This window comes from Coregonus lavaretus (assembly GCF_964263955.1).
Source record: "Coregonus lavaretus genome assembly, chromosome: 16".
Taxonomy (NCBI): domain Eukaryota; kingdom Metazoa; phylum Chordata; class Actinopteri; order Salmoniformes; family Salmonidae; genus Coregonus; species Coregonus lavaretus.
In genome coordinates, this window is record NC_140003.1 from 9,502,031 (window position 1) to 9,516,897 (window position 14,867).

Here is a 14,867-nt window from a genome sequence, read left to right on the forward strand (position 1 = left end):
TGTGTTCCAATGGCACATTGTGTTTGCTAATCCAAGTTTATCATTTTAAAAGGCTAATTGATCATTAGAAAACCCTTTTGCAATTATGTTAGCACAGCTGAAAACTGTTGTGCTGATTAAAGAAACAATAAAACTGGCCTTCTTGAGACTAGTTGAGTATCTGGAGCGTCAGCAATTGTAGGTTCGATTACAGGCTCAAAATGGCCAGAAACAAATAACTTTCTTCTGAAACTCGTCAGTCTATTCTTGTTCTGAGAAATGAAGGCTATTCAATCGATTTGGATGTGGAGGGTCTGTCATGGTCTGGGGTGGTGTGTCACAGCATCATCGGACTGAGCTTGTTGTCATTCCAGGCAATCTCAACGCTGTGCGTTCCAGGGAAGACATCCTCCTCCCTCATGTTTTACCCTTCCTGCAGGCTCATCCTGACATGACCATCCAGCATGACAATGCCACCAGCCATACTGCTCGTTCTGTGCATGATTTCCTGCAAGACAGGAATGTCAGTGTTCTGCCATGGCCAGCGAAGAGCCCGGATCTCAATCCCATTGAGCACGTCTAGGACCTGTTGGATCGGAGGGTGAAGGCTAGGGCCATTCCCCCCAGAAATGTCAGGGAACTTGCAGGTGCCTTGGCGGAAGAGTGGGGTAACATCTCACAGCAAGAACTGGCAAATCTGGTGCAGTCCATGAGGAGGAGATGCACTGCAGTACTTAATGCAGCTGGTAGCCACACCAGATACTGACTGTTACTTTTGACTGACACATTATTCAATTTCTGTTAGTCAGTCTGTGGAACATGTTCAGTTTATGTCTCAGTTGTTGAATCTTGTTATGTTCATACAAATATTTACACATGTTAAGTTTGCTGAAATTAAACGCAGTTGACAGTGAGAGGACATTTATTTTTTTGCTGAGTTTATATATATATACACACATACATACATACACATATAAATACATACATATACACATACATACATAATAATACATACATATATATACATATCCTTTTTAAATATATATTTTCCTTTATTACCTTCCAACCCCACCACCCCTCCCCTAATTGGAGTAAACTAGTGAACAACAACGCTTAGGCCTCTACTTCCAGCTTATACGTACTATATACATTTTATGGACTCAGTCAATATAGGCTGTTTGTAATAGGTTAATTACCCTATCTATCTTGTAGCCTATATTCATGACCAAATAGAGCTTGCTTTACTGTCCATTGTGCTGATACAGTGCAGCGGAGATGGGCTACAGATTTCGTGCCAACCTGTCACTTCAAAAGCACTCAATGGTCTCAGTGTCTCGGCATTTGCACTTGATGTTTATTGTGGTATAGCGTGATATAAGCAGAATTCAATATAATTCCAATGCAAGAACCCCCCAAAATTGTGCCCCCTCACCAATTTCAACTGCCCCCTTAGTCACTTTATCCTGGCGCCGGGTCTGTCGACCTCTCATAGCCTAGGTGAGAATTCCACCATTTTGCTTCCACCTATCCAATCCTATGAGATGTACACAAGTAGATGGAGAGAGAGGGAAATTGATTTGACATGTTTTCTTTGGCAATGTAATTTCTTACACTTTCCATGCCAATAAATCTTCTTGAATTGAACTGAGAGTAGGCGGGTCGGGGGGCTAGCTTGGGGGAGTAGGGGCTAGGGGTCGATTTAGGAGTGACAGGGATGTGGATCTTCCCCTTATTTCACCCAGCTGGCCCCCGGCGCTCATCAATCCCACAGTGCTGCAGTGAGTGTCTCCTCAGCCTCTCTGATTTACAGCACCCAGAGGAAAATGGGCAGCACAGCCCAACAGTCAATATATCTACTCTCCCGCCATCTCTCTCTATCTCTCCGTTTTTTACGTGAACATTTTAGTCATTTATCAGACGCTCTTATCCAGAGTGACTTAAAGTAGTGATTGCATACATTGTTTTGTACTTTTTTGTTTCTTTTCTTACTGGTCCCCCGTGGGAATCGAACCCTCAACCCTCTCTCTCGCTCTCTCTCTCTCGCTCTCGCTCTCGCTCTCGCTCTCGCTCTCGCTCTCGCTCTCTCTCTCTCTCAGCCAGTGCCACATTGCATTTGCAGGGGATCAAGCCTGAGCCTCCAGAAAGAGGGAGGAAAAAAGATAAGAAAATGAACCCTAATGAAAACCAGAAGCCCCGTCTCTCTCTCCTTCCCTCACGCTCCCTCTCTCATCATGAACTTGGAAACAGAGAGGAGAATTGAGCTTAATTCAAACCAGCTCTCCACAACGTCAGATGACAAGGCTTTGAAGTGTGTCCGAAAAGCCTTTGAGCCTGACATGTAGGCACGGCTAGCATTAACCCTTTGTTGGTTAGTAGGTTTGGGAGGTATGGTTTTCGGGGGGTATTTTGTGTCCAGTCAAGCTATAGTATCTTCCTCCTCATTCACTGCCCTTGTTTAGGACTCCACTTGAAAACACACCACACACACACCCTGGTCGGGTGTTCTGAAGTGGTGAGGAAAAGGAGGAGTGGAAGATGGAGAGAGTCCCTAGAGAAGGAGGTTTTCCTGGTTCTTGTCAACGCCACTGAGGGAACAGCTGCCTCCGTTCTGAAAGGGTGTTCGTGTGTGCGCATTTGTGTGCGTGTGGCTGCATGTCTAAGCGCTCAAAGTATTCAGGGAATGGGGGAAATGATGAGGACTTGGGGTGAACTATGAGTGAACAGAGGCCCCTATACAAACTTTTCAGGCCCCCAAAAGACTGCTCATCTACCTGCTCCGTCTATTCTATTCTCTCCCAAACTGAAACAACACAACCTCACTGGGAAAAAGGTAAAGAAAACACTGCAGGTGAAAGAGAGAGACGTGGCTCATCTCATCTTCTCATATCTTTGAAAAATCCAATAGCTACAGGAAAGATCAGAGGTAGAGCGCATTGAGTAGTCACACGTGCGTCGTCGATACCTTGGCACAAATGCTAGAGAGGATGCAACACTTTGTGTGTGTGTACATGCACATACTGTATACGTGTACGTGTGTGCATGCATGTGTTCGTATGCATATGCGGGTGTACACACGGTGTGTGTGTCTGTGGGTGTTTCTCAAAATGCGTACTACCGTGCTCCGAGCATGCAAATTATAGAACGGTATGTGAAACGGAGCACGGAGGGCACTTCTCGGATGCGTACTCCGTTTGTAAATATTTTGAAGCATGCATCAATGCAAGCTTCAACGGAAAGTATGCACAGAAATATGACGCAAACACGTAAAAAACAACGCAACATTTCTTGAAATTATTTGAGCTGAAGTGAGAGAAAATAAACTCCAACTTCAGAATGAAATGTTGCCCATTCTCATATGTTGCCTAATGACAATATTTTATATTGATATGTTAATAAATACATACTGTGTTAATTTTGGCATGTTTACGTGCCTACAATGCCCACTGTAGTGTGCGTAAATTGCAAGCCAATAGTAAGTAAATAGCTTGCTACTACTGTTCGTTAGCTAGATAGCCACGAAGAATTGGTAGCTAGCTACCTACGAAGAATTTACATCTGCCTTGCATAACATTAGTTTTAGGTCATTTTTGCCTGTTTAACTAGCTGGCCAGCTAGATTATTAAAATTCACATATTGATAGCGGATTATTATGAAATAAAACATTTGTTTTGTGTATGTCTTGTTTGGTTTCTGTTGTTGCCATTGTCCTGGCTGGAAGATGCTTCTCAAATGTTATGTTTTATGTGTTCTCCACACTTTCGTCCTCACAAGAACGTATTCAAGAGAACATCCTCGGAGAATGCACTCAGAGCATGAGAGTGTGGAGCACAGTAGTATGCATATTGAGAAACACCCTGTGTATGTGTGTGTGTGTGTGCCAGGATACACACACACACTCATACACACATACACACACCCCTACACACTCCAACCAAGGTCCATGTATTGAAGAACAAACTGAATGTGCAACAGGTAATGCCGAAACATGTTTTAAGCACTCTTTTTATTCAACTTTATTTTTCCTTAAAGGCGCAATGTGTAGAAATCGCTCCGCCATTCCAGATGGAGGATCTTAATTTGATCACCCTGTTGCAGGATAACTTTCCTGCGATGCAGGACATTTTAAACTTGTAGTGTATTTGAGGTTTAAAAGGGCTTCTGAAGTTTGTAATTTCCACTTGATTTCAGACTTGATTTTCCCGTACGAAAAATTTATCAACCCCTACATCCATTCATTAGAATTCAAAGAACAATAATAGGACAGCACTCCGGTGAATAAACTTATATTGACATATTTTTATTGCCGCACGAACATTTCGGGTATGAACCCTTCTTCAGTGTGCAATGGCAATCAATGTCACAGCAACAACACCACACACAGGTGGGCATAATTATAAATTCTCAGTCAGTATTGACCCAATCAAGAGATCCCAGCAGAGGGAGCTGTGGGGGAAACATCAATAAATAAAGATACAAATATATAAGCACACAATACAGATACTGTACATTATGATGTCATTGCCTAAATGTTTGTCCTACATATTTATAAGTTAATACACAAAAAAACAAGAAAAATAACATTCCTTATTAAGGCATGCTGAAGAAGGAGTGCCCAATATCCAATATGGCTGTCTTTGGAGAAGTAATTTATCCCTATCACCTTCCCTACGTGGCGCCTTCACCAATTCAATGCCCATATAATGTAAGGCACTTAGTTCATGATTATGATTATTGAAATGCCTGGCAACAGGTGATTTTTCATCATGGTTGTGAATGGAGCTCTTATGCTCACATGTCCTTGTCTTAAGTTCACGTTTGGTCTTATCCACATAATAAAAGTTACAGGAACACTTAAGGAGATATACAACATATATTCTACCTCAAACCTTTATCCTCTCGCCCGAATGGGGACGTATACGACAGTTCACTCTGATCATGGCATAACAGTAAACGCAGTTGTAACAAGGGAAATTGCAATCAGGAATGATACATATGAATGCAATGTTTTTTTCTTAGGAAAATCTGACCTTACTAAACAATCCCGTAAATTTGAGGGTCTCTTATAGAAAACCTCGGGGGGGGGATTCAAACGCTTTACCAAAGTTGGGGTCGCTGTGCAATATGTGCCAATATCTATTAACCACTTCCTTGATCAACCTTGAAATGGGACTGTAACCAAAGATGCAGAGGGAGGTGAGGAAGTCATTTGACGTGGTTCCAATAATACATTCCGCTCAGTTTGTCTTACTCTCTTCAGGCAATTGTTCAATAATTCTTCTTTATACCCTCTTGTTTTGAATCGTTCACATAAATCTTTGGCATGTACATCCAATGATAAATCAGAGTAACAAATGAGCCTAATGCGAAGGAGTTGGCTATATGGTAAAAATAAATGTTATGAAGGCGTATGATAAAAACTGAAATGAAGAAAGGTATTTCTAGCCGTTTCTTTTCTATACACCTCAGTGTGTGTCACGCCCTGGCTCTGGGGACTCTAGTATGTTGAGCCAGGGTGTGAGTTTTCATTTGTTTATGTTCTAGTTGTTGTATATCTATGTTGGCCAGGGTGGCTCCCAATCAGAGACGGCTGTAGCTCGTTGTCTCTGATTGGGAGTCATACTTAGGTAGCCGTTAGGCATTCATTATTTGTGGTTTCTTGTTCGTATTTGGTTTGTGTATGACCATTGACTGTCACGTCATCGTTTTGTTGTTTTGATCGTGTGATCATCAAATTAAATAAATATGTTCACATTCAACGCTGCGCCTTGGTCCTCATCTCTCACCGACGATCGTGACAGTGTGCAAGCCGTTGCCATATTTCTTAACCAATACATCCAAAAGGAAACATGTTCTTTATCGGATACCAACCTAAATTTAATGGACGATATCCTGGAATTCATATATGCATAGAATTCCTGCAATTCAAAATCATCACCTGACCAAATGAAAGAAATGTCATCAATATATCCAAACACTTTGATAAACTTAGAATAGGGATTTTTATTGTATACAAAGTCCAACTCAAATTCAAATTAGGCGCAACTGGGGATCCCATCCCATAGCAGTTCCTTGAATCTGAAGATAATAACAGTATTCAGACTTAAAGTAATTCTTAGTCAATATTTCATTAGTCAAGCTCAGCAGTAAGCCAGTTCAGTTCTTTGATTCAAATAATGTTTAATCGCATCTAAACCCTCTTGATGAGGAATATTTGCATAAAGGCTAGAAACATCCATAGGACACAACAAGTCATTCAAGTCAACTGTACAAGTCTCTAATTTCTTCAAAAAGTCTGTAGTGTCCTTGAGGTAAGGGGCCAACATATGCACCAAATATGAGAGTCCACATATTGAAAAAGTGGCTCAGTTAGGGATTGATTACCCGAAACAATTGGTCGGTCTGGGGGATTCAATACATCTTTATGTATTTTAGGAAGAGTGTATATAACAGGACACACTGGATTTTCTTGAACCATGTATTTATATTCGTCATTGGTGATCAATTCCTTCCGTAATTCCTGTTTTAACACACTCTTAATTTCACCCCCAAACCTCAATGGGATCCGATTGTAAAGTGATATAAAAGTTAGTGTCTTTCAATTGTCATTTGATTTCATTGACATAAGATGTCCTGTCCTGCACGACAATAGCACCGCCTTTATCTGTGGATTTGATGACTATTTCGTCATCATTCATCAGTGTTCTCAATGCCTCTCTTTCACACTCCAAAGTATTGGAGTGTACTGGTGACCCTCTGCTCTGTGTGCACAATTCCAAGACATCCCGCTCAACCAGCTGGCAGAAAGTGTCGACTAACGGGTTGCCCATTGGTAGAATAAAAGTACTCTTGGGTTTGAATGTCTTTTTAATCATGGGAACTGGTTCCGATTGACTCATTCTGTTGAGTGAGATGGGGTCCCCTCAAATTACTTATCCAAAGAGAGACATATTGGATAGACTGCTCGGGCACTCTTGCCCCAGAAGGCCTCAATGAGGAATATTCTTGTTTTTTGTAGTAGGTTATAAATATGTAGGCCAAACATTTAGGTAATGATGTCATAATGTGTCTTTATTGTGTGTCCATATATCTTTATTTGATTGTCATGTTTCCCCCACAGCTCCCTCTGCTGGGATCTCTTGATTGGGCCAATAATGACTGAGAATGTATAATTATACATGTTTTTTATCTTTATATTCATTATAATCCACATAATAATTCACATTTCCTGTTTCTGCAGGATTATTTTTCTGCTGTAGCAAACTGGCTCAAATTAAGATCCTACATCTGTACCTGGTTGCTAAAATTATGAAATGTTCGCCTGCTTTCAGTTTATGTGACAAAACAAGCAATGTATAGTATAGAGAATCATTGTACCATCTAAACCACTGTGAAATATACTTTCAATAACAAAAAATATAAAATGTTCAGCTATTTGCAGCTGGTGAAAGTAAAAAGACGCAAAAAACTAAACCTTAAGACAGGAAGCATAGAAGTAGCACACATAGAATGGACCTACCGCTTATCAGACTTGCTTTCCATGAGAATGACAGATCTATAACTCACATTTCTATGTGAATTTGGTCGGGGCGCACACAAGCTACATATTGCGCCTTTAATCTGAACAAACACATTCCGTGTGACTGCGCAGTCGTGGCAGGGCAGAGCAGAGCAGTATACATTTTTCCTTGATATCCAAACGAGAGCACACCTCAGCAACTATACTTTACAGGCAGGAACTAGCTGACAGAGGCAGTAGGGTTTTGGATCCGACCCCACAGACCCAGGATGTCTCGTAGCTAAGACTGCGTCGTAAATATCATTTAAAACCTATTATCCGCCGGCCTAATTAACCAAGCCTTTTTCATCTAGCACATAGATATCCACTGATTCACACCTATAAAAGCCCTTGTTTCCACTCACACTTGCTCTCTAATGGATCCCTCTGGCTTTCCCAAGGTTGTCGTCCATTTTAGAGGGGGCTTGTTGATGGGGAATTTGATGATGTGAGCCGTTTCTGATGGAAGGATGACGTGTGTGTGTGTCTCCATACACATTAGATCTGAGGGAGGTTGGGGGGAGGGTAGTGTGTGATGCTCCGGTCACCATGGTAACCTTCATACTTACTTAAGCCCCCCCTCCAATCTTGTGGCTGGCCACATGAGTGCCTGTGGCCAGCTCACTCTTTGGGTTGGGGTCTTTTATGTGCTTGATATTAATGGTGTGTGTGTGAGAACTTCTAAGCAGCTGAACAAATATTTCCAAGACAGTAATACTCGGTTCATCTCTTTGGATATTTGCAGCCTACCGGCATGTATTGCGACCACTGTGGCATGCTATCATTCTCTTACTCTAATTTGGTCTCATTCATTCTCTCCTTCACTTCCTCACTTTACCCATCACTTACTCATTTTCCTTCCCTCTCTCCCCTCTCTCCCTCTGTTCATCATCCCTGTGCTTTATATACTATGCTGTGCCAGAGGCATGCTGACACAGTCCGTGACGCAGACACTCCGCTCTGTATCTCAGCTGTCTGGGGTACCGAGCCTCCTAAAAATACCGCCTCCCTCTCTCTCCCTTTGGGGGGAGGCCACCGCTGCAGACAGCTGTGTGTGTCTGTGGGTGGGCATGGTTTGCCCATCGGAGGCCTATAATTGTGGTGATGAGAGCAGGGTGGAAAGAAATCCAGCCAGGAGACAAGCGCCATGTTCCTGAGGTCAGCAAAGTAGAGGGTTCCTACAACACGACCCTGTGGCACCCCCTCACACAGCACCAATCCTCTGCCTATCCAAATACTGCCGGCCCCAGAAAGCACAGTGTGCTGTACTGCTTGTACCAAGCATACAGCTGCACTGGGAGAGCCATTCAAACTGTCACTCAGAAACGACATTAAAGATGCCCTGCCACAATGATAAACATTGAAGTTGCCACTGTCACAGACAACTTTGTTAACATTCGATCTCAGACCGATTCCTCTCAGTTCAACTACACAATGTTTACTGCATAAATGAACAATTTACACAGGTGGTTCAAGAAATTTTGACAAGTACGACCTAGACTTAGAGTACAGGGAAACACTCTAACGATAGCCTAAACAGATGGAGGTTGTTTCCCAAATGGCACCCTATTCCCTATATAGTGCACTACTTTTGACCAGGGCCCATAGAATAGGATGCCATTTGGGACACAGCCTGAGTCACTGTAACCACGGGTCACTGTATCAATGCGCTAAATGTATCTATTTTCCGTCATCCAGCTGTGTGAGAGCGGGCAGATTGTACGGGTTCACGCGCCACACCCACACAGCCATCAACACAGACCAACGACATATCCTCCCCTCAGAACTAGAGTATCATTGTGTAATTGTGTATTACATTTCTCCGGTTCACTTTCACTACTACCTGACATATGATCTGAGTTCTTCCTTTCTCTCACACTGTGTAGTTTGGGGGTTTCTATGGCCCTGTTTTTTGGAGCATGTTGCTCCCAACACCAGATTTGTGGCTTTGATTCCTGAATGTGAGGTTATGTGAGGTTATGTGTTGTTTACTGAATGTTTGGATAAAAGTGGCTGCTAAATGGCTAAGTACATTGCACTGTAAGTACTGTATGTGGTTCATAGATTGGTTAGCTGTCCCGAAAACGATACACACATTTCAATGGGTCAGATGGCCGTATGTTGTAATTCTGGATGGCCAGTTAGCTAACAACATTGAGAAGAAGCTGCCATTTGGGAAATAGTAGGTGGCTCGTTTCAGCTAGTCCGATCTTGTTCTTGATACCATGTCTTGTTTTGAGGTGTTTTGACTGTCACGTCTATGCTAATATGGCAAAAATTCGCTAGCTAGCTAGCTAACCAACAACTGTAACGATGTATTTGAGAGACAACAAGTGCTCATTGTGCAAATTTATTTATATTTTCAATAAACATTGGAGATGAAATATAGTTTACATGTTGTCAACAATTTAAGCCAACCCTGTCTGTTTTGCCCCATAGTTGCGCACGCTTCGGTTTTGTTGCTAAACAACCAACCCGTCTATTGGTTCCCATGGACAGTACCAACATCAGCCTCTAGGTGGTGTCTACCAGTAGGTATGTTTAGGTTAGTCACTAAAGGTGATGATGGCACTGACTGCTTCTTGTCTCTCTCTCACTCTTTTTTTCTCTCCTTCACAGGACTGTGGTGATGCCCATCGCCAACGAGTTTGCCCCCGACGTGGTGCTGGTGTCGTCTGGCTTCGATGCTGTGGAGGGCCACGCGTCACCCCTGGGAGGGTACAGGCTGACGGCCAAATGTAAGTGACTTCCTCCTTTTCCCCTCCCTTTCTCTCCACCAGCCCACTGCTCATGAATGAAACGTATCCAGCCCTGTGTAGCTCAGTTGGTAGAGCATGGCGCTTGCAACGGCAGGGTTGTGGGTTCGATTCCCACAGGGGGCCAGTATGAAAAAGTATGAAAATGTATGCACTCGCTAAACTGTAAGTCGCTCTGGATAAGAGCGTCTGTAAAATGACTAAAATGTAAAATGTAAATGATGCTGCCCTACCATAGACAATGGCCTTGTTCAATACCATCAAAATGCGTCCTTACTTCCTTGAGGTAATTACTGATCTGACAAGGTTGGATTACTGAAAGCAATACAGTGGAAACCTACATTCACTTTTCCAATCACTAAGAGACAGTGTTGTGGACTCGAGTCACATGACTCAGCGGGCAGAGTCACCAATTTGATGACTTGAGACTCGACTTGATATAAAATAAAATAACTTGGACTTGGAGCCTCATGACTCGGCACTCGACTTTGACTTGAGACTGATGACTTGAAATTATCAGGCCAGGTTTTGTAATATTTTGACACTCATTTCATGGCACAGAGTCTCCATGGATTACTCTCCATGCAGCCAGAGACAGTAGCCGCAGCATCGCCTTCGCAAAAGAAACGTGCAACAAATTGGCTAGTGAAACGCACACTTGGCCCTCTGATTGGACCAGCAAACTGTCAATCAACACAGGTCGGGTGAGCTAGCGAACAGATTGCTGATTTGCTGTACAGCTATAGGATCGGGTGCAGCACAAAGGTGAAATTGTAGGGAGAGAGTATTGCCCTAATAAATAAATATGCAGCTTCAAAAATAGTTTAGTGATCAAGAATAATAACTGTTTACTTTGCAAGCTCACCAGCATGAAGCAACAATTAGGCCTACTTGCTGGTCTTTTGGTATCTCAAAATTGCTTGATATTTGTTGTTAAAATTAATTATTACTGTGGTGAGGATGCACCTTAGGCGTGTCTCTCCACTTGCGCTCTCCAAACTCAAACACCATTGTTTGCTGTTGCTTTCACACATTTAAATGCATATGTGCTAAATCTATATTCCATCTAATCCTACAATAATTGCTAGCATTTAATCATTCCATACCGATACCGTTTATTGCAACACTTAGACATTTCTGTTTGATATTATACATTTTCATTTAGCCAACCATTTCTTAACCTCTGAGTGGGCGCAAGGTTTATTTTGCACATGAATGTTCACAAGACTCATGAGGTAGAAGTTCTGTTTATTTAATTAAATGTCTGGTTTCCTTTGTTCATGTTTCCGGGTTATGTCGGAGTTCCGTGTGTCTGTGTCCTATGTCTCGATATGGTTTCTCAAGGGGAGGCTGTGCAGTCTTGCCCTCTACCTGTGTACGTTCAGATAGGACAGGTTAAGGCTGATACAGAAGCTATTTATTTTGGGCTGTGTATATTTTATAAATCTACTTCTATTTTTTGTATGATGTGGCTCTTTTACCATTGAATCACCAAGACCTGTCAATAAATCTACGGTCTGAGCACGTCAACCAGCTTTGCCTTCTGCTGATTTCATGCCCTTAAGACTGCTACAAGGTCCCTATTTTACAATTACATAGGCTAATCAAAATGTGTTGTAGACAGAATAATGAAAAGGGCTGTCTGATAGCCTCAATAAATAGGCGAAGATTTGCAGTCATTACATGTATAGATACATTTTGTACTTGACTTGCGATTTATCTTGAAAAAACTCAGCTAGCGTTAGCACAATCAGCTAGCTGATCCCATAGACTTCCAGTCATTGTGCTAATGTTAGTTATTAACCAGTCCAGAAACTACCTTAACTTGTACGCAGAGACATAAAAATAGTATCCATGAGTTCATCTGAGTCTGGGTAAGTAGAAAAAATCTTGCACTATCCCTTCAAGAGAAAGGCTGCATTGATTTAAGTGTTTGAGCCCATGCTAAGTGGTAAATGCAGAAACACTAGTTCTGGCCATGAGGAGGAAGAGTCTCGCAAACCACACTTAAAAGTTAAAAGACATTGTGACTGGCCAGCTTACGTATGTGCCATTCTGACAGATGACAAAATCTGATTTATTTTGCTGGGTTGATCTGAGAGGGCTTAAATAGCCTATGACAGTCTCTGACGAATGTTTACCAGACTCTAGTACCATTACCATACACAGTCCCACCTACACACGAACACACGATCAGATCCAACTGTTCTGGCCCTGTCCAAGTAACCTCCCCTCACGTTCACAAAGCTACAGGATCGACTTTGTTTGGAAGCGTCTTTCTTTGCCCATGTAGAGCAGCACTCTGGCGTGCCAGCAAAGAGCTTTTCCTAAAACTATCTCTGAGATCTCAGCATAAAGCTGGGGCTCTAAGAGAAGGGGGTCCGAGGAGGGGTTAGGGTGGTATGGCGGAATGCATATACTAAAACCCACAGAAAATCAAACACAGGCGGCCCGAGCCAAAACACTAAGCCACATTTATTAAAATTAAACCTGGCTCGTATTATGCATTTAGGCCGAGTAAATCCCTGGAGAAAATATGATGCAATACTGTTTTCTCCCTCCTCCTCCCCTCGCTTTCTGTATGCATTTCTTTGATCGCCGTCCAAGCGCCAGAGTCGCCATGGACGAACTCTAACCCCAACCACTGGCATTTTCCTTTCCCCAGGTTTTGGATACCTGACCAGGCAGCTAATGGGGCTAGCCGGAGGCCGTATGGTACTGGCCCTGGAGGGGGGCCACGACCTCACTGCTATCTGTGACGCCTCCGAAGCCTGCGTCTCTGCTCTTCTAGGAATCGAGGTAAGACTTGAGAGCGAGGGAGGGAGGGGTTTCTTTAATTGTTTTCATTAATTTGCCACTCCACCTGTTTAGGGAAACTGTCTCTACACATCCAGTCCAATCAGGAGGTGAGAATAGAGCTCAGACGGTGCTCTGATTGGGTGATTTTGCTGTCTTTCTGGGCCGTTGTCACAGTCAGAGGTGTGGTGTTGAAAGGGCTTTGGCCCAATGCCGCCGCCCACTGAGAGACAGAGCGAGAGAGAGAGAGGGGGGTGGAGAGGCGAAAGAGTCTGGAACAGTGAGTTGACAGAGAGAGATACTGGGGACCCTGCTTTTTTATTTGCCATCCTCGCTTTCTCTTCATCCCTTATCCATCCATCCCCTCTCACTTTCTGTCCCCACCGCCCAGTGTGGGAGGATACAACCGCCAAGTGGCCAGGGAGAGGGAGGAAGTAACAACGGTCAAGTTGAAGAATCCGAGGTTAATTGTGGATGTGTGTAGGCTGGGCCTGGAGCTGAACCAACTGTCTCTCTGCGTCCCATATAGCATCCTATTCTCTATGTAGTGCACTAATTTTGACCAGAGTGTTCTGTCTGCTGTGATTCATGGCACACGCCCACTGTTTTTTTCCTAAGATAATGGATGGAGTCTAGTGTTTTCTTGGCCATGGCTTAGATATAATTTCCCCCTTTGATTCCAAGATAACATGCTTTGGTGCTTTGAATATCTTTAGCGTAAGAATACTGTAACCAAATGAGAGGAAAGTGTATGGTTGCTTTAGTGTCTGTCTGTGTGTGTCACCGTAATAGTTTCAGTCCTTAGTACACATATGTCTACTGTACACTTTGATACACGCATTTGTGGTCTGGTTTCTGTCCTCATACATTTCAGTCAGCCACTTTTTTGTTAATCAAGACAAATGACCTGAGAAAGACCCTGAGGACTTGTGATGTGGACACCAGCTGAAAGGCATAAGGACCATAGTGTCCTATCTAAATATTGAATAATGAATAATCCACACTTGAAATATTGAAAGACAATAAAATGGGTTGGCTAGTGCTGACCCTTGGCTAGTACTGACCTGTGGCTAGTATACACAGACGAAGTGCTGATGTCATGTCTAATACCGAGGGGGTGCAGAGGCTGAAATAGAACCTCCGATAGAAGTGAATTTCCAGGCTCCTGCGTCCTGCGTTTGTATAAACTTCATTTATTTTGAGCAAGTGACTGTCTCTAAGTGTTGCTGCAGACCGACCCAGGCCACAAACACACACCCTCTATGTGTTTTCTGTCGTTGGACAAGGGTCGTGTCCCAAAGGGCATCCTATTCCCTATATAGTGCACTACTTTTGACCAGAACACTATTGGTCCCTGGTCAAAAGTAGTGCACTACATAGGGAATAGGGTGTCATTTGGGACACAGGCAAGGAGAGAACCTGCTTTAGCCATTTGCCAGTTAGCCCAGTGCAACGTTAAAACCTCCATTAACGAGAGGCGTATGTGGCTATAACTCATAATGTACCGCCTCTTATTACATGCAATACATTCACCCACACCTGTCTAATAGTGCACCAAAGAGTGGTGTAAGTGCATTGTTATTGTTGTAAACCTGTAAACTGAATACTGCCGCATGATTAAAAGTCAAGTAAACAGTAGCTTTGGCATTTCGGTTTACCTTATAAGATCATACCTTATAAGATCATATAGTGGGTAACACATTTGGAGGCACCACTGGGATTTATTTTCATGTACGCACCGGCGCATATTACTCTAGCAAAACGGACAACGAGTGAGAGAC

General features: G+C 42.9%; 1 protein-coding gene across 8 annotated transcripts in view; it reads left to right on the top strand.

The window, feature by feature from the left end:
- Nucleotides 1-14,867, top strand: part of LOC311144040 (histone deacetylase 4-like) — a 184,699-nt gene that overhangs the window by 156,692 nt on the left and 13,140 nt on the right. For 6 of the 8 annotated variants that reach the window (XM_084179974.1, XM_084179972.1, XM_084179973.1 and 3 more), the window contains 2 exons: nt 10,154-10,272; nt 12,956-13,089. In XM_084179974.1, coding sequence (XP_084036100.1) covers nt 10,154-10,272; nt 12,956-13,089 — 253 coding nt within the window. Of the gene's footprint in view, nt 1-2,075; nt 5,537-9,973; nt 10,070-10,153; nt 10,273-12,955; nt 13,090-14,867 lie in introns of those variants that run through there. The other 2 variants (XM_084179975.1, XM_084179976.1) reach the window with 2 other exon arrangements.